The sequence below is a fragment of the Amyelois transitella genome, chromosome 30, assembly GCF_032362555.1.
Source record: "Amyelois transitella isolate CPQ chromosome 30, ilAmyTran1.1, whole genome shotgun sequence".
Taxonomy (NCBI): Eukaryota; Metazoa; Arthropoda; class Insecta; order Lepidoptera; family Pyralidae; genus Amyelois; species Amyelois transitella.
The window spans coordinates 2,619,159-2,641,293 of NC_083533.1; the positions used below are offsets into that span (position 1 = coordinate 2,619,159).

Consider the following 22,135-nt stretch of genomic DNA (forward strand, 5'->3'; position numbering starts at 1 on the left):
TGGCAAGTGGAAAGCGGTAGTCTCTGCCTACCCCTCCGGGAAAGAGGCGTGATTTATTTAGTCTTGAAAAGACTGATAAGCCATATTCAGCTGTTTGATTCAAATGGTCACAGGTTGCTAGTCCGTCACCTAAAAGAAGAATCTTAAGTTTATAATCCTATCCCTTCCTGTAGTAGCCTTTAACGACATCCATTGGAAAGAGTGGTTTTATTATTTTTTCTGTTGGTGCCGGAAACCACACACCGATTCTGTTGTATTAGAAAAAGTTATGAAGTCCCCTAAGTAAAGTAAAGTTATTAAGTCTCCGAAGTAAAGTAAAGTAAATTTTTCGAAATTGCCTAGTTACGCAACTTACAACAGGTTGTACGTACTAAATCCACAATCGATCAAGTAAGAACTAATCTCTGTTTATTTATGAATGTCTGAGGATAAAAAACTGGGTTAGTAGTAGTAGTTGAAAAAAAAAGTTAATTGTGTTGTGAACTTTTTTCAAGAACTCTTAAGTAGGTACGCTAGAATCGGGCCTCTGGTCGAGTAGGCGCCTACTCTACCATACTGTACTGTACAAAGTACTTAAACACTTAAACCCTGGAGCGGGAGCGATTTATATGCTACTAATTTAAAATATATGTATATAATTCCGACGCCTTAAGAGGTAGAATATGTGTTCACAGAAGCTGTATCTACCTAAATACTAAGACCAACATTGTAACCATATTCGAGGAATAAATGATTATGATTACGATGATTCGGCTCGACCTCCACCAAAGGGAAGATCTTCCGCTAGGCTGATGTGATGGCTGGGACACCGCGGCTCCGACGATGTTGTGTCCGAGGTTATATATATTGCTCCAATCCGTGAAATCTTTGCTTGTGTGATTTAGGTTTTTCGCTGTTTTTGACTGATAGCGTCGCGTGATTTTATTTTTATTGTTGTGATGTGTGGCGTACATATGTCGCCACACCCCCTTGAGGCAAACGTCCACTCCAAGGAGCAGAATTGAAGTAAACGCTCCTCAAAATGGACACCCTCCCCAAACAAATCGACCACTGGTAAGAGAAGATGCATCTGCTTAAAAAGCTATTCCAGGAATTGATCGCATACCATAAAAACGTATTGTAATTTATGTTTTTTTCATATTGTGTAATAAAGTGTTTTATCTATTAATCTATTATATCCAAACTAATTTACATACATACATACATATGATCACGTCTATAATCCTTGCGGGGTAGACAGAGCCCTAGTCATGAAAAGACTGAATGGCCACGTTTAGCTATTTGGCTTAATGATAGAATTGAGATTCAAAAAGAATCCCAAGTTTGTAAGCCTATCCTTAATCGCCTTTTACGATACCATGGGGACGCGCAACAAACAACAGACTGAAAGGCCACGTTTAGATATTTGGTAGGTAACCTAATTTAAACTCACCTAAATCAGGCAGCTTCTGGGGGGCACAGGATTAGCTCTGAGCCCCTCCCGTTCATTTCGGCATCACGGTCCATCTAGACGACCATCACCTAAATTAAATGGATCACTTTAGTTTCCTAGTACTTACATTCGCTTTTTGTCTACGTGCCTATTAAACATAGGCATACATACATAAAATCACGCCTCTTTCCCGGAGGTGAAACCTAGGTACTACATGACTATTAAACATACATACATATAATCACGTCTATATCCCTTACGGGGTAGACAGAGCAAACAGTCTTGAAAAAACTGATAGGCCACGTTAAGCTGTTTGGCTTGATGATAGAATTGAGATTCAAGTAGTAATTCACTATTAAACAGGGTTATTTTTGTTACTAGATACTTTTAACAGGTAACCTGCATAAATATTACATATTTATATTATATATTTATATGTAAATACATCGGACTGAACAACTTTAACAACGCGACCAGTTACTAATTCACATGTTAAAAGTTGAGAGTTAAAAAAACGACAAATCTTTTGGAGAAAAGGTTGCGCTTCGCTTGGCTCGTTTTCATCAAAAATAGGTATAGCTGTGTCGCTTTTTATTATGACGTAAAACGGGACAGATATTGATAGGTTGCTAGCCTGTCGCTTAAAAGAAGAATCCTTATGTTTACAAACCTATCCCTTAGTCGCCTTTTACGATATGCACGGGGAAAGAGATGGAGTGGTCCTATTCTTTTTTATATTGGTGCCGGGAACCACGCGGCACCAAAGGAAGAGGCTCATAACTTTGAGATTCTTTTAGGCGGTCGGCTGGCAACCTGTCACTATTTGAATCGCAATTATTTTTTATAAGTCTACCTAATCCCTAGTGATGCTTCCTGGCAGAACCACTTTAGAGATTGCAATCATAAATATGTAGGATTATATCTTTCTTACATACATAAAATCACGCCTCTTTCCCGGAGGGGCAGGCAGAGACTACCACTTTCCACTTGCCATGATCTCGGCACAGGTACTTCGTTCGCTTCATCCACATTCATAACTCTCTTCATGCAAGCTCGGCGGTTTCGGGTACTCTTGACCTGACCCTTTACCAGGACGTCCTTAATTTAATCAAGATAAGTTCGTCTAGGTCTTCCCACTCCGACCTTTCCCTCCACACTCTCCTTGTATATCTGCTTAGTCAACCTGCTTTCATTCATCCACTCCACATGACCAAACCATCTTAACATACCCTTTTCTATTCCTGTAACTACATCTTCTTTCACATCACAACATTCCCTTATCACGCTGTTCCTTATCCTGTCACTCAATTTCACACACATCATACTCCTTAACGCTCTCATTTCCACTGCATTTATTCTGCTTTCGTGCTTCTTATATCTTATATCTTTCTAAGGTGTATTTATCTGAATCTCAGTTTAATAGTGAAATAACATTACTTAATTCTTTCTTAAATTCTAAAACCCAAACAAAATAAGCAAGCTTAAAACCCAACAGTTTTTGAAATTGATGAAATTATCTCGTGGAACATCCTTCACATAATGCGATATAAGCTGTTTCACGAATTCACCTCCTCGCTTGAGTTGTGACCTAGGTCACACAGCTAGCTAGGTAGGCGACATCTTTCGAAAATAGGTCAATATAACCTTTAAGTTAAATAACCCTTACACAACATGATAATAGATTTTTGAAAATTATTCTTTTGCCTTTAAAACAATCAAACCGTTTTTCATTATAATTCATGAAAATTGTTTTCTGGCCAGTTCTAACCCTAAAATTTTCTTCACTGTCAATACTTTTCTATCCCTTCATTTCAATTCGCAAAAATACATTGAATATTGAATTTTAAAATCATAGACACGCTTTCATCATATTTAAAAGTAAAAAAAAACAATTTACAAAAACTGCACTCATTTTAAAAATAGAACTGTTAAAAATAAGATGGAAAATCGTTACTCACCTAACACTGGCACATCGGGAAACTGGGAGAATCCTGTGGGATTTGCACACAGGTCTTGTTCCACATACAACTATGTTGTTGCTATTATTTTTGGTGAATTTTCCGATGGTTTTGTTTTGCACTTTCACGTTATATTGTTAATTTAATGGCGCAGATGTCCTTGCGGGCAGATCACACCCCAATCAACGGGGATGTTGTGCTGCGGGACAGGGAAACCTGTGGAGTGGTAGATCTTGCTTGCTTTTATTTTAACGAGGTTTTAATACGGAGGTATAATTTTTTTTTATATCCGATATCATATATTTTTTTAATAGATACTTAAAGGTATACGAATAAACAAAATAAAACTTACTGAATAGGTAAAATCTTTCAGGGAGCAATTTCAAGGAATTGTTAACTATTAGATACATTGTAACTTATTCTTAGTAATTTATTATTATTTTTCACTAACTGTTTATTACCCATTTTTTTTACAGTTTGTCCCTTCAGTAACTCAATTATTCTATATTTTTTTATAAAAAGATTTTCATTTAGCGACCACGTTTAACCCAGTGAAAAAAAAAAACAGTATGAATATATGTACTTTGACACCCAATAATGTATTTTTTCTGCGATAATTTGAGATCGCTTTATTACAAACATTACCTTTGTTTCGTATTATCACGTCTTTGTCCCTTACCGCATAGACAAAACCAAAAGTCACGTAAAGACTAGAAAACCACGTTCAAATTTGGTAAGTAATATTTAGCAGAACTCGTCTCCACCGCACCTTTGTTCCCAGAATCCCTCCGCTGGTTGCCAGAGCGCGTGCGCGACCAACTGTCGTCATACTCGCGATTGTGGGCGTTGTACAAATGTGTGTGTAGGATGGCCCGAATATAAGAATTAAATTGCTAGATGTGTCACTTTGATAGATTCAAAAAAGCATAGACCTAAACTTATGAGTTAACGAAATGCATTTATTTCGAAATCCCTTCTATTCTTTTAATTATTGTTATTTAAAGTGACTTAGTTTGTTACCTTTCTATGTCAATAAACTTATTTTCTTGAACAATTGTTTTTAATTCTTGACTAGCTGTGCCCGCGACTTCTTCCGCGTGGAATAGTTATTTTGGGCATCATTGAACCCCACAAGGATTAATAATTATCCTCGTTTTATTCACATTTTTATTATTTCTTCGCTCCTAATAGTTGCAGCGTGATGTTATATAGCCTAAAGCCTTCCTCGATAAATGGTCTATTCAACACAAAAATATTTTTTCAATTTGAACTAGTAGTTCCTGAGATTAGCGCGTTCAAATAAACTCTTCAGCTTTATAATTAGTATAGAAGTATAGATAAGAAGAACATAGGATCATTGTCACTTCAGAAAAGGGTTGGAATTGTTAAGGCGATCTCGGCATTTTTTATTTTGATGAAGAAAAAAATTTATTACAAGTAAAAATATCCGATTCGCATTATTTTTCCATAATCATCAAATGTTTTTAAGTATCTCTGCAATTCACATCTAGTATTATGTATCTCAGCAAATGGAGTGTTACATCGAATCATGAATGGTAAAAAAATTAAGACAATCCGCTGAATGGATTTTATTAAATACCCATGTAATTGAAAGATTTTTAAACTGAGTCTGTCCGCTAAGCTTTACCTAGGCCTCGCTCACATGGAAATTAATTAACATGAAATAACGTTAAGAACATTAATCTTTATTTCTTACGATGTAGACAATGCCATTGAGATTCAAACAGGTCTATCGCCTAAAATCCCAAGCCTTTGAGTATGTGATTTTCTCTTTCTCATTATAGTGTATTGTATGGGATAGGCAGAGACTAAATATACTCATACGTACATTTATCCACTTGCCAGGATCACTCAGATAAACTCAGCTCAAACCACACGCGTTATAGAAAACATAGTTCCAGTTCATATTCTTCGTCCTGACTTTAGTCCCGTTTACATCCTCATAACTCTGGAGAGAAGCCCGGGTTGCGCCTTTGACCATGAATCTTGGATTCAGCGAGTCAGGGTTTTACACGAAGCGACTCCTATATAGCCTTCGTAACCTTTACAGGGGAACCTAACCCGTATTGGATCGATCATGGTTAAATCCAGTTGCCTGAATGTGCAGGTTTCCTCACGATGATTTTTACCGATATTGTTATCGGCTAGCATTCAAACTAATGTACATAACTTCGGTAATAGTCATTGGTACTCATGGCCGAGGTGGGATTGAACCTGTGCCTTTTATGCGCATCACGTATTTTAACCTCACACTTTACAAATATGACTACCGACTCTAATTCCATCTCACATCATCATCACATAATTGTTCATATTTCGCTGTAAAGTTATAGAGATGAATTCACTTAAAACTACATTTGTTGATTGCGAAACTTTTCGCTTACTTTTGAGGTCGGCACCCGTAAAATATTAATATCAGCGGGGTGACAATGATTTATGGAACGGAGGATAATTTGAAAGACGATTTTTCGGGATTTATTGCCTATAATGTTATGATTTAAGGTAACATAACATATAATCACGTCTATATCCCTTGCGGGATAGACAGAGCGAATAGTCATGAAAAGACCGAAATACACGTTCAGCTGCTTGGCTTCATGAAAGAATTGGGATTCAATTGAGAGATAAGATTGAGATTTAGAGATATAAGGCAAGTAGGTTTATATAACATTTAAACCCTTAAAATAATTCCCTTTTCAATCAGTAATTGCATCTAGATTCCATCAATAAGCCAAACTTGACAAAAAATGCTGAACGTGGACTTCTGCCTTTTCGAGAGTGTTAACGAGGTAGACTTCGTAAAGGAAAAATACCTGATTATTTGTTTGTTTGTTATATCTTTATTGCACAGAAATTTATACAGTCGAACACTCGTCGTAAAAGACGACTGAGGGATAGGCTTACAAACTAGACTAGGCTAGCAGCCTGTCACTATTTTAATCTCAGTTCTATCATCAAGCCAAACAGCTTCGCGTGGCCTATCAGTCTTTTTCAACCTGTTGGCTCTGTCTACCCCGCAAGGGATATAGACGTGATTATATGTATGTACGTATGTACTATCGATAGTGGACGAATGAACGGTAACAGTACGTCTAACTCTGTTGTAACGTTTTTCACTCACTGCTAAGAAATCGTTGCTGTTATGTAAATGCATTATGTATTACTTATTTAAAACAAAGTTTGATATCCAATCAAAGCGAACGGAGTCCCGAAATGACTAATTATAACAGATAAATTGTATAACAATGGCGAATAACTAACTGAAATTAGAATTTGCATTGTCCCACAAAAATTAGAATTCTGGTCACATCAGCTATAAAACTTGGACAAGGGTGCCCCATAATGATGATTGTCAGGAAGGGCGGATATGGAAATGAAAATATCTCGAAAATTGCATTTCGATTTTACGTGTTTACTTTTTGTGAAAATTTATATGTTTGTTTTTGTCTGAAGTATTTTTATGGAGGCTTGGTTATGCGAAATAGATTTAAGTTTCAAGGTTGGGTGTTATTTAGTACAAGGTAGGGTAAAAAACTGTCATTTATGTGAGTTGTGTGTTTTTTTATTTCATAGGTAATTACAAAAAAAAATCGTTTGCAAATGAAAAAAAAAATCAAATTCAATTCAATTCAAAATTCGTTTATTTCCTCTTTACAAAGATCAAACTTAAGCTAACTTAACTACTTATAGCTAAAAAAGAAAATGCAAATGCGTTTATTTCGTTCACTGCAAAGTGTACCTACAAATTAACATTATTAGGCTTCCTAGTAAGCAAAATATGCCTGTATCTGAAAGTCCTGCAATTATATTCAATTGAAAAATTAATAGATTTAAATAAATGCATGGGTAGCAAACAATGTACTTTTTATTATACCTAGTGATTAAGCTTCCTAGTACATTCTCTATATAAAATTTAACTGACAAACATAAATACTTGGTTTATGTCAACCTTGTTATTATACAATATTTTTTATTTAATATGACGTCTTGTGATCCCCCCATATATATTACAAATGTAACGGCACATTAAAAATCGATTCACAACACGAAAACGAGCGACGGAATAAAAACGTCCGCGGGCTTTCAACGTAACAAATTCAAAGGAAAATTATTGCCAGCATCAATTTCAATCTAAACAGTAATAAATTGGCTTCTCTCAGCATTAGGCGGACTAGTGGAGTTATTAATAGCTGAATATTTCTCGTACCACCCTCGGCTGTAGACAGTGTCACCAGTGCCGCGGCGGGAAGCGCTCGAAAAAAAAATTGCATTCAAATTTCGAAATGAGTTTTTACGACTCGTATAACTACAAAGAGTTCGATTTTCAAAAAAAGGATCAGTGTTGCCAAGTGAAAAATGAGGGGAAAAGTGAGGAACAAAATGATAGCGATGAGAAGGAAGACCACGTGCAACATGTTTTGGGGCCAAGTCGGAGGTGCCTGGCGTGGGCCTGCAAGGCTTGTAAACGAAAAACTGCAGCGGTTGACAGACGAAAAGCGGCCACATTGAGGGAGCGGCGGAGGTTGAGAAAAGTAGGTTCGAACTGCTTTAATTTTTAATTCGGAACGTTGGCGCTCTTTGCGGGTGTTCGGTTTTTGAATATTTCATTTGGTTTTCGATCTTTTCGATTTGTTTGTTTATGTCTAGGCAAACATAAGATAAACTCGGAAAAGCTGTATGCGTGCCTACATTTTCTGAGCAAGTAATACCTATACTTAGTTGTTTATCCGAACTAGTACGTACGTAAGTTTGTTAAGTACCTTTTCATATGTTACAGTTAAACCACTGAATATATCTCCGTGATTTTTTTACATACCTACAATAGGATTAAGTTATAGGTACCTAAGGCAATTACCGTCGATAATTGAGAAGATGCTAAGGTATATAGTTATAGAAGGTATAGTTTCTACATAGATGGTAACTATCTGACTTCAAATCTCTGGTTAAACAAATTTACCTCACACTAATAAAATAGGTACTTAATTACCACTCATTTTCATACTATGATTATCGTTATTGTTATCGCTAGAATTACGTGGTAATACTGCAAAAAGAGGTTTTTATCATTCCCATTTACGGTTAATATCATATGATATTTCATGTTAACATATTATATAATATCTTTTACCTGAAGTCTCGCCGTGCGAATGTAATGCCACCTACAAAAGAATACAGGTTTTTCGCAAATCCCACGGGAATTCTGTTTTTCCCGGGATGATGTGATCCCTATGTCCTTCTCCAGACTCTTTATAATGTGTACCTGAAATTACAAGATGATTGGTTCAAGAGATAACGCGAGAATAGGTAACAAACAACCAAACATAAAATATAAATGCGAAAGTAATCGCATTTATATTCTTTGTTGGGATTACACTTTAACGTATTTATAAAAAAAGTTACAATATAGATAGATATAAGAAGACGAAGTTTGATGATTACTGGTCGATAGACACTATCGTCTATCGATAGAACATAACTTCATTAATGTTGACGTTTTTAAGATCTAAACGTCAACATAAGTAATAAAGTTAGGTTAAACATTGGCTAAAGACGTATGTAAGTTGTACTATTTTAGATAAAGTTTTATTTAACGTACGTTTAGTTTATTTTAATTAGTTTTTAATCATACATACATACATATAATCACGTCTATATCCCTTGCGGGGTAGACAGAGCCAATAGTCTTGTAAAAGTCTGATAGGCCACGTTCAGCTATTTGGCTTTAAGATAGAATTGAGATTCAAATAGAGACAAGTTGCTAGCCCATCGTCTAAAAAAGAATCCGAAGTGTGTAAGCCTATCCCTTAGTCGCCTTTTACGACATCCATGGGAAAGAGATGGAGTGGTCCCATTCTTTTTTGTATTGGTGCCGGGAACCACACGGCACTTTTCACGGCAGTTTTTAATCAACATATGTGTATATTGTTAGATTTAAAAATAAACTTACTACTTAAGTATAATAATATCTTCTACCGCTTCCAAAGCGCAATATCCGTTTTCGATTAAAACTATCGATATCGTAAGTTCGACAACACTAGTGTGGTCCTATTCTAAATGGCGGGAACTACACATAACCTATTAATACTTATTCCAACTAGTAATGAATCGGATTGGAATCAACTCTTTGATTCCTTTCTTCGTATATAAATAAATGTTTGTCCGTCGTTTCGTCACGTACTTGGGATCATGGGCTTAGGGGCGGACAAGTTTGGGAATGCGTCGATAGTTAGTATAGCAACATTGTGATGTGTTTTGTCTTATAAGACCATAGAGTGCAGTTAGGCGTTTAGGAGTATGAGAGGATGTGGAGCACGTGGAGTAGGCAGAGACTACATCTTTCCACTGTCGCCGTACACTTTTTCGTTTCATCCCCGTTCATAACTGTCATCAGGCAAGCTTGGGTATATGGTACTCATGATCTGACCTTTCACCAAGATTTCCTCGTTTTGATCAGTATGATATATATATACGTACATGTATACATATAATCTCGTCATAAATCATAAGACGATATAACATACCTATACCAATGCAGCATAATTTTTCAATACTCATATTTACCATAGATAATTTTTCTAAATAATTACTTACGTGGAGTAAATTTTTCTCCATGAAATGTTCTCGTGATTGAGAGGAAGAGATTGCATAATGCGATGCCTTTTGTGATGTCATCTGAGCATAAGTTTAGACCAACAACAGTCAACAAAAAAACCGCTACGTATCTTAAACAAATGATCAATAACAGGTTTTCACTGATATAAAACAGTAATACAAAAAAAATCTGTCAATCATTTTGTTGGGCCGTTCGTAGGCTTCTTCGTAGCTACTCGTAGCGTGGTCTACGGGACGTCTACGTCGTAGCTACGGTTAGTGAATATTTTACATACATACTTACATAGAATCACGTGTATATCGCTTGCGGGGAAGACAGAGCCAACAGTCTTGAAAAGACTGATAGGCCACGTTCAGCTTTTTGGCTTGATGATAGAATTGAGATTCAAATAGTGACCGGATCCTAGCTCACCGCTCAAAAGAACAATCCCACGTTTATAAACCTATCTCTTAGTCGCCTTTACGACATCCATGGAAAAGAGGAGGAGTGGTCCTATTCTTTTTTCTATTGGTACCGGGAACCACACGGGACCCACTATTCTATGTAGGTACTTTTGCCGGTTGGTAGACTGGTAGAGAACTCTAAACAAAATTAAGTGGACTTAAGTGAGACCTTTTACACATTTCTATCATAAACGTATTATAAAATTAAACAAATAAAAAAAAGGTCTGTTAATTTCGTATTTTTGATACAGGGACGCTTATTAATATCTTTAATTTAAACCTTTTTATTTATGTAGATACTTATTTTATTTAAACTACTGAACCGAAATGACTACAATGACACGTATATTCACGTAGTTATACTGGTATGACCAACTATTATTAAATATATTGTATAAAGCGACTAAGGGATAGGCTTATAAACTTGAGATTCTTCTTTTAGGCGATGGGCTAGCAACCTGTCACTATTTGAATTTCAATTCTTTCATTAAGTCACACAGCTGAACGTGGCCTTTCAGTCATTTCAAACTGTTGACTCTGTCTACAACGTATATAGACGTGATTATATGTTAGTACGTATGTAGAATAGAGGGTGGTGAGATAAAGTTACACATTTAAAAGGAATGTTAAAATACCTACCTACTTGTAAAATATATTACGTAACAAAGCGATATGTAAAATATATATAAAATATATTATGTAGCATACAAGTATAGATAAATTAGTATCTTGTTACTTTTTGTAGCACTCTAATCGCTATACCAAAGGCTAACTGGTATACACAGCATTAGCATTAAGTTTTACACCTCTCGTTGCGTTGTGGGTTAAAAAGATATTAGTTTCTGATGGACCCGTGACAAACGGAAGCTTTACGCGTGTAACGACGGTTATCGATGTGAATGCAGCAACTAAATCACTACCATCTGCGGCGCCTGCGCAGGGCTGACAACTTAGAATAAATCCATTTATACTTATATTACCTATGAATAGAATAATTTGTAAATTTAATATTAGTTTGTAATCTTCGTTTGGATGTCGTAAAAGGCAATTAAAAGATAAGCTTATAAACTTTGGATTCTCAATTATATCATTAAACCTAATAGCTTAACGTGACTTGTTAGTCCTTCAAGACTGCTGGGTCTGTCTACCCCGCAAGTAGTATATGTAATACATATAATAAATAACAATATGTCAATCTCATACAGGATAAACATTATTATATGTATGTATGTATGTATTTTTTATAAGAGTAAAGTATGCAAGGATTGTGGCCAGTGATTTTATTCAAGAGGCGTTATTTTTTGTTTATATGTATGTAGATTCGAAATGAGATAGTGCCGTGTGGTTCCCGGCACCAATACATAAAAGAATAGGACCACTCCATCTCTTTCCCATGGATGTCGTAAAAGGCGACTAAGGGATAGGCTTACAAACTTAAGATTCTTTTTAGGCGTCGGGCTAGCAATAACCTGTCACTATTTGAATCTCAATTCTCAATCTCAATTTTAAACATGTTTTTTAAATGAACTTAACTTTTTACTTTAATTTCTCTGCTGCACTATCCAAATTATCAAGCGACATGGAAACATATTATACCAACATTTTGCATTAGTATCTGTAGACAACCCTGCGGGCCAAAGACTCAGTATAATTTGTTGTGATGCGCGCTCCCGAGGGCGATACAAAAAGGCACTTTAAATGCGATCAGATTGACGACTTTTATTTTAAAACGAATAACTTCACTCGCGCTAAGTTGAGGCCATAGTTTGAAAAAAAAGATTGGGCTTACATACCTCAGAGAAATACTGCTAGCTTTAAGAGTTGCCTGCAATTTTAATTACACTTTCGTTTCCGAATTATATCTATTAAATTTCCATGATTCTGTTACAACTGAACGTGGCCTGTCAGTCTTTCAAAATAGCTGACTCTGTCTACTCCGCAAGGGTTTGAGACGTGATTGTATGGATGGGTGGATGGATGTGTTACAAAGTAGAGAGATCACCTGTACCAAAGAAGGTAGTAAAATATTTTTTATCATTTCGAATGTATGTACAATGAACAAAACATAATTGAAGTATATTAATATCTAATATTATTTATAATTATTTCATAATAAAAAAAAACTATTCTCAATTATAAACTAATTTAAAAAATATTTGTATATTACATTAAATTATATGCAAAAAACTTAAAAAAATGATTTGGCAAAACTCCAATATAAACTTTTGAAAGGAAAATAGGTTTCTTTACTTATGACAATTTGGCATGCACTTTAAACTATTTGAAGTGCAATTTTTTGAATATTTTTTTGCAAATATTACTTAATTAATAAAATCGTTAGGCAATAGAGCAACATGGTAATCCTGTCCTCAGCCCTCCGCACCAAAATAGCCACAAATGCACTCAATAAAGAGTTGAACACACGACATCTTAATATCACATAAAGCTGAATTTACAACGTCGGCAACAATTTATTTTTATTTGAGGATACCGTTTTGTACTGTCGTTAAATATTGTGATTGTCGCGTTGTAAATCTGTCAAAATTCATGTCTTTGTGTCTGTTAGGGCGTAGGCACACTAGTGCTTAATATTTGGCGACGACGTTTATTTTGCGTATATTTGAATAAAGTGTTACCGTGGAGTTTTTGAAATAACTGATAATACGCGCGTTTAATTATATTGTGGGGATTAAGTTTAATAACAAACATACTTTTTCTGATTGTCCTGTGTCTTGGATGTTTATCTATATAAGTTTCTATTATAAAATATAGTATCGTTGAGTTTGTATAACACAAGTCTCGAAATTCGAGGTTAACTCAATCTGTGTAATTTGTCCCGTATATTTATTTATTTATACTATAAACTTGTAAATGTCAAAAAATATGTAGATGTATGTAAGTTTTTATGCAAAATCTACTGAACGAATTGTTACCTATTTACCTTTGTAAGAATATGGCTATCAGAATAAATACGAGATACTAACTCAACGATACTATATTTTTAATACATATAGATAAGCATGCAAGATCCAGACCAATCAGAAAAAGTTCATTTCTCATTTGATCGGGATTAGAACCCGGGACCTAGGTAAATACTGTGTCACAGTGAAGTGCACTCACGCTACGCCACAGAGGCCGAAAGTTCTGATGAGATATATTGTGTGTGATTGTTTCGCAATTATTTAAAAATTGCTTTACGGATTTTTTATGAAATATCGCAGTAGCAGCAGTATTCGTAGTTAAGACATTCGTGTGAAATAATACTTTAAAACTTATAGTTATGTAAAGCCGACGAAGTCGCGGGCTACAGCTAGCACCTATACGTAAAGTGTTCAGTAGATGTTTCATTTCGTTTTTTAAGCTTATCACTTTGTAATGACCTTTTCGGATCGAATAAGGTTATTTTATAGTGTGAATAAGCCTTATTGTTACAACTCTGTCTGCTTATTAGAAACGCGCCATTAAACTCGGGTCCAGCAAAGAATTTTATATTTTAATGAGCAAAATAACGTTTATTTATGTTTTGACGGTCCGGCATGAGTAATTTGATAATTAAAATGGATTTCTTTTTTGATGTTTTATTTTGGGACTTTGAATTAAATTCATTGGGCATTTTGAATCAAAAGGAAACATTATTTATGGTATAGATATCAAAAAGAAGTAGGTAGGTATTGCTTTGAGCATCGCTGGTCGAATGAATAAGTGCCAGAAAAAAGCATGCAACACAGGTTCAAATCCAGTTTTATATCATATCAGCTGATCTAACAATCAGGAAACCTGCACATTCAGGCAACTGGAATGTGTAATCATGATCCATTATTGGTTCCACTGAAAAGGTTGCGGAGGTCGGGCGGCAGTCCCAACGTAGGAAGTATTTTGCTTCATCCACATTCATCAATACATACATCCATATGGTCACGTCTATATCCCTTGCGGGGTAGACAGAGCCAACAGTCTTGAAAGACTAAATGGCCACGTTCAGCTATTTGGCTTAATGATATAATTGAGATTCAACTAGTGACAGGTTGCTGGCCCATCGCCTAAAAAAGAATCCCAAGTTTGTAAGCCTATCCCTTAGTCGCCTTTTACGACATCCAAAGGAAAGAGATGGAGTGGTCCTATTATTTTTTGTATTGGTGCCGGGAACCACACGGCATATTCACACATTCATCAATATTTCCTTCAATATATCATTGTTACTTACATGTTCATATTATGACTTAAATTCCTATTGTCGACAGGTAAACGCAGCGTTCGAGGAGCTCCGAATCCGCGCACGCGCAGGCAGCGGGCGACTTCCCAAGCTGGAGATACTGAGAGCGGCCATACAGCACATTGAGAGACTCCAGGCGGCTTTGAGAGCGGCCGCTGTGGTCAGTTTTGGTCTTACTCACTTTTATTTTATTTATTTATTTATGTACACAAAATTATATACAGGAGCATTCAATACAGTTATTATAGTACAAAGGTGCTACTTATTTCAAAAGAAATCTCTTCCAATAGACCCATGAGAGGTGATACGAATTTTGGAGCGGTATGGCGTGTGCATAAATAACATTTAACTAAAGATACATGCTTATACTTACATAATTAAAAATGGAACAATTAAATAAATGACAGTAATAAACTACATAAACATACCGATATACATATATATATATCATTCTTGATGGCCATTTCCTATTTGTATTGTCAGCTGTTGATATTGTGATTGGGGCTTCGGTGGTGGAATCGGTGAGGTGCCCATAAATGCGTGGTGACCAGAAAGACACAGGTTCGAATCCCACCTAAGCAATGACCAATGACTATTTTCGAAAGTTATGTACATTAGTGCCGTGCCGTGTGGTTCCCGGCACCATTACAAAAAAGAATAGGACCACTCCATCTCTTTCCCACGGATGTCGTAAAAGGCGACTAAGGGATAGGCTTACAAACTTGGGATTCTTTTTTAGGCGATGGACTAGCAACCTGTCACTATTTGAATCTCAATTCTATCACTAAGCCAAACAGCTGAGCGTGGCCTATCAGTCTTTTCAAGACTGGTGGCTCTGTCTACCCCACTAGGGATATAGACGTGCTCATATGTATGTATGTATGTATGTACATTAGTTTGAATGCTTACGGTGAGGGAAAACATCTTACATATGTATTTATTGAGGAAACCTGCGCATTTAGGTAACTGGATATGTAACCATAATCGATCCAATACGGGTTAGGTTTACCTGCAAAGGTTGTAGAGGTCACATTGGGGTCGCTTCGTGTAAAAAACCTGACTCTCCCTATCGAGGGTACATGGTCAAAGGCATAAGCTCCTCTTCAGAATGGTGAGGATGCAACCGGGACTGAACGCCATCAGGAGAAGATATTGTAACTCCAACGAGATCAAAGAGATAGAGTCAATAAATATTCTCAATTACCTACTATACTATTAACGACCGATATTTTTCTTTAATATGTAAACCTTCTTTTGACGTAGCTATATTTAGAACTCACTCAAATGTACGTTGTTACTCTTAATACTAGTGTTTTAAGACCGAAATAAATAAAAAAAAAACCAGCTATGTCGTAGCACATTATAGAACCTGCTACGACGTAGCACTATGTAGAATTTGCTACGGCGTAGCACTATGTAGACCCTGATACAACGTAGTGTGTGAGAAAATATAGAAATGCCACATTAACAAAAATCTTTCAGCCACGCGAACGAAGTAGTAGGCATCACTTAGAAAGAAATATAAATAATCATATATAAGAAATTAACACTTTTACTTCAAATTATGTTGTTCGTACATACTTAGTTTGAAATAACAAGTGTTTCCATTTCTCGGAAACTTTACACATGTCATGTTCGTCTGCTCGTATCCTGCGCAGTGTCACGCATATCAACACATTTCTAGTTGGCTCGTGATTGGATATACGGCACAAGATACTTGAAAGCCGCGATATTGTATATTCTTTAGATTTTGAGTGTCGTGAGGTTCCCGGCATCATTAAAAAAAAACGAATAGGACCATTCCATCTCGTTCACATGGATGTCGTAAAAGGCGACTAAGGGATTGGCTCATATACTTGTGATTCTTCTTTTAGGCGACGAGCTGGCAACCTATTTGAATCTCAATCATTAAGCCAAACAGCTGAGCTTGGCCTATAGCTGTCAGCTTTATAAATTTTGATTACCATAAAAACGGTTCTAGCAAGTTAATCTTAAAAGATAGACATATACTGTCGTGGACATTTTTTTAGATAATTTTAAGAGGAATAACTCTTTCATACATATATTTTTCGCAGCGCACGCAACGGAACTCCTCAAGGATGAATAATTTTCCCTGTATTTTTCACATTTTCCATTATTTCTTCGCTCCTTATAGTTGCAGCGTATTGTTATATAGCCTCAAGCCTTCCTCGATAAATGGTCTATTCATCAAAAAAATATTTTACGAACCATAAGTTCCTGAGATTACCGCGTTCAAACAAACAAACAAACAAACTCTTCAGCTTTATAATATTAGTATAGATGTATATGTTTGTTAAATCATTTTTTTGTGTTCTACCTTCAATCGTTGTATAGAACGCGTGATTTAACTTACAAACTTAGCATCCCATCCGAGCATCGTTCGCCGCTATCCAAATAAAAAAATCAAGTTTCTGAATATAAACATTGTCAATATTAATAGTCACAATCAGATGAGAGTATGAGGAACGCCAAAAAGACGAGGGCGGCCATATAGGCGACTTGTCGCGGAGATCAAATCGCCAGGGTTGACACTTTCTATTTTACATCCATATTATTATAAAGAAAACACTTTGATTTTTTATTGTGATAACTACTGAGCCGATTTTGATGAAATTTCGTACACAGATAGAATAGATCTTTAGGAATAACATAGGCTTACTGGAAACTCCCACGGTAAAGAGGCGCATAAATATAAACTTTATTTCGTTATATACGAATAAACTTAAAATCTACGACCGATTATAATTATATTATTTCAAAGAGACATAGATTGATAAAATAGACCTACGTGAGTAACATATGTTCTGGAAATTTCCTTGGAAACGGAACTCCAAACAGGTGAGGATGTCCACCGAAACTAACACCATGTGGAAGAATAAAAATGTTTTTTTGTTCTTATTTTTGGGAAACTTTTATCATATTGACATGTCAGCCCTATACGAATATGTTACTAAACCTTGTCTGAACCGCGAAGATTTTTATCGTTTTGTAAATATCTCATAACCGTAAGTAAAACAAAAAATTCAAAATTATTATTCACTAGAGACCGCCCGCGACTTCGTCCGCATGGAAACCCTATCAATCCCGCGGGAACTCTGGGATAAAAAGTAGCCTATGTGTTATTCTGGGTCTTCAGCTACCTACATACCAAATTTCATGGTAATCGGTTCAGTAGTTTTTGCGTGAAAGAGTAACAAACATCCATACATCCATACAAACTTTCGCCTTTATAATAGTAGTAGGATTATTTGACCCACAAAGAAGTAAACTTATGGTGGTGGTGGTTGGTGGTGGCAGCCCTGGACGCCATGTCGCGATGTTAAAGCCGCATTAATCCGCGTCGTCATTATTTATCGCTACACGTGCGCTCGGAAATAGAAGCGGCGGATTATTTTAATAGGGTACCGGACAGTAATCGAAAAAAAATCTAAGTTGTGTTTTAAAATAAAGTTTGTTATACAAGAACATCACTTAATAAAGATTTTTAAGAAATAACAATGATTTATAATTTTAAATCAATAAATAAAGTTGCAAAAATCCAATATTTTTTATCTGTGCAGCGTAAGAACCCAAACACCAATCACAGTGAGTGACGTCATACGTCATAAGTGATAAGTAAACAACACTGCTTTGTATGTTATTTCGAGTTATTCTACGATTTATTTGCATTTTTCTAAAAATATTTAATCGTAATTAGTTACGAATTGAAGGACTTTACTCATAACAGAAGTTGTCGCAAGTGCTTGAAGCCGCCTAACAAGCTTTAAATCATGGAACAAGGTTACAAACCGACAATAGAAATCTCCCAAAACATTGATATTTTCATGGTCGGCAGTTCCTTTGCCACTTTTATTTTGCTGAATTTAGCAACGTGAAAACATTTGTATATGTATTTCAACCTCTTTTTGTTTATCTTAACAACAGAAATGATTGAAGAAATTACAAACGAAAACATAACCTAAAACTAGTTTCATTGTTTACAAAGTTATTTTCACATATGTTTTTTTTCTATGATTTTAAAGGTAAGATATTTATGGGTTTTGCATGTTTCTAGATCTGCGAGAAAATACTTAAATTATCCAAGCACTGGATCACTTGTAATATGGCTTGTAGTTTGTTTTTCAAACATTTGACGTCACGCGATCTGAATTGACGTAAAGTGCTGTTTTCGCGGCAATTTTAAATAAATTACGTTTTTGACGTTTTTAAATACTCCAAAAGATTTATTTATTTAAAATAATATTTTTTATGGATATATAAATAAATAAAGATTATTTTTAAACACAATCTGAAAAATTGTCCGGTACCCTATTGCTAGACGCATGTCACGGAAACTCGCAACTGATGCGTATACTGAGATTTCTAACTGTAGAATATTAATTTTCATATAAAAAAAATTAAATATATTACGCCATTTTATCAGGAGGAAATCTAAAAAACAAAACACAAAAATTGTTATAATTTTGTAAACCGAAGTTCAATTTAAATTATTTATTGCATTTCGTTTTACTTACACGTATAAAATCAGCTAAAATCAGTCACTTCTTAATAATACATTTGGAACAATTGTAGTATTGTAAATAAATGATGTAGTATAGTGAATGTAAATGATATTCATAATGTTATATTAACATACATATACATATATAGTCACGAAGACAGAGCCAACAGTCTTGAAAACACTGAAAGGACACGATCAGTTTTATGGATTAATGATGGAATTGAGATTTAAATAATGACAGGTTGCTAGCCCATCGCCTACAAGGAGAATCCCAAGTTTATAAGCCCTACCCTTAATCGCCTTTTACGACATTCATGGAGTGATGTGGTCCTGTTGTACAGTGCGGCACACTACATTCATAATATTTACCTTCTTAAAGTTATTAACTCTACCATACTTGTATGATTTTGGGGTTGCTCAGCTTTCACCGTTTTCAACGAATATAAAAAAATACAGACGTGCCTAATTTCTGTCTGTTTGTCAAGAACGCATAACTATTAATAATTATGCCTATCTAGAAATTAAAAGTAGGTATAATCTTGTCGACAGCTAGAATCAGAGTCGTGTAAGAGCTACATGGAGTCGCCAGTGACGCTGACCAGACAAGACTGCAGAGAGAGTAGAGTTGAGAAAGAGAAACCCTTTTTTAACAGTAAGTTTTTCTAAGTAATTTATGTAAGTAGTAAGAAGTATGCAGGGAGCGTGGCAAGTGGAAGGATATGGTCTCTGTCTAACCCTCCGGGAAAGAGGCGTGATTTATATATGTATGTATATAAGTTTTTCTATAGATTTTAAACGCATGTCAAGTTATTATACAGCACAATATATTTTTTTTCAATTCAACATTTGTTTTCGATGAAATTTAGCTAATTATTGGTCTAAATAAGTCTCTACAGTAAAAAGTTTAAGAAGGCCGAAAAGATCATGGCTGGACGTCGAAAAAGGCGATATGCGAGCCAATGGACTGAAATCCGATAACCAAATCAAATGGAGAAAACTCTAAAGGCGGACCCTCTGTGAAGGGGTGCGACCGGGGACACGCAGAGATGAGAGAGAGATTAAACGTTTGTATAAAGCTTAACTATGTAACTGATTTCACTTTGACGACATAATTTTTCATCATCTCGGCAGATAAGGCGAAAGAACTTTTTATCTATGAACTATTCGTCGACTAATTAGAATACAAAAATTAAATTAACTTTGAAAAATTACCTGGGTTACACCAATGGGTCTTTAAATAAAGTGACTTAAACTGTATTTGATAATCATTTGTTGTTTTTTTTGTTTCACTGTCTTTGTTGTAATTTCTAATTATTGTTTTGGTTTTGTTTTCTACTTTGTTGATATTCAATTATTTTATATTATATTCTATCGTTGAGAACCAACAATTTTCTAAAATGCATATTGTGATTTGTACAGCTTTTGGTCTTCCTATAAAAAAAAAACATCAGATCGATCATTTTTTACCTAAAGTTAGGTACCAAAAAATTGTTATTCTGTACATGAATAAATAAATAATCAGATTAATCGTTACTCTTACCTTTTCAGGCGAATCGTCAGGTTGCGCTGCTAACAGTCTAGCAAGATTACGATGTATAGTCCAAGCCTTAGCCGTCAAAGACAAGCCTTGATTGGGAAAAAATTATAGAGATTTAAATAGGCGTAGTACGAGGTGGAATCGACTGCGATGATGAGGAGAATTTATGGGGACTACTATAGAAATGTGACGTCCGTGAGGCACCAAAATTGAAAACACGTACTATTAGTTTGGTGTTTAAGTAGAGGATCAGGAACAAGTGAAAATGACGGAGAGGTTTGATTACTTTAGCATACTGTCTGAAATAACGAATACTTAACGAATGATTTATTTTTACTGTGAATCTGTTAAATTTATATCTGTTACATTATCAAAGATAAACCGCTGGCTCGATTTTTATGGAATTTTGAATAAATATAGTTCAAAGATACACATAATATTGTCAAAGTCGCGGGCAATTAGTAAAATGCCAATTGATGACTTTTTATGGTATTACAAGACTTTATCGCCAAAATTTTACATCATTTACAATATTGCCGAAAATATAATTCATGAAACAAGTAAAATAGAAAAAAATGCATCGAATGCATGACATTGTAATGATTGTACAAAACTACATATTTATTTACATGGAACACGTATTATTCCCGAATTAAAAATAAACTTATTAAACAAATTAAAATCTGCGTTTTTTTCGTCGCTAACTTATTTTTGCATGAACTTGTACTATTTGAAAATAACTTACCTTCGATATACCTAAGAACTCTAAAAACCTTTCTGTAAACAACTTTGCTTAAATCAAACAGAAAATCAGATCAAATCTCCCTGATTTTTTGTAATCGTCCTTGTGAAAGGTCAGGTCAAGAGTACCCGAAACAGACCTTGCATAAAGAGAGTTATGAATGTGGATGAAGCGAAAGAAGTATGCAGGGATCGCGGGAAGTGGAAATATGAAATCTCTGAATTCCCCTCCGGGAAAGAGGCGTGATTTTATGTATCTATATAAAATAGACTCTTCCATTGACCATCAGATCTTCATACACACTACAGTATATTTATAAATTCCCATTAATCGAATCTCAAGGATAATAGTGCCTACCTATCCGTAGTCGTCTTTTACGACATCCATGGGACAGAGATGGAGTGGTCCTATTCTTTTTTGTATTGGTGCCGGGAACCAAACGGCATTGATTGAGAGTAGCTAAAATTTTACTCTGACGATTATGGACAAATGGGCGTTTCTTGGCTATCGTTCAGACCACGCCCATAGACAGCTGTACTGCCACATGAATAGGATCGCCGCAGTGGAGTGGCGTAGATAAACATCGTGGATTTAGATACGGGTTTGTTTTGATCTATAAAAAGCATTGCAAATAGAAACATACGTCCATAATAT

The 22,135-nt window shown here is 35.4% G+C and overlaps 1 protein-coding gene across 1 annotated transcript; it reads left to right on the forward strand.

The window, feature by feature from the left end:
* The first annotated feature begins 7,694 nt into the window (after nucleotides 1-7,694).
* Nucleotides 7,695-20,833, forward strand: LOC106139445 (transcription factor SUM-1). Its single transcript, XM_060952857.1, has 4 exons — nucleotides 7,695-7,943; nucleotides 14,709-14,840; nucleotides 19,752-19,854; nucleotides 20,751-20,833. The coding sequence occupies exons 1-4, from the start codon at nucleotides 7,695-7,697 to the stop codon at nucleotides 20,831-20,833; spliced, it is 567 nt and encodes a 188-aa protein (XP_060808840.1).
* The last annotated feature ends 1,302 nt before the right edge of the window (nucleotides 20,834-22,135 follow it).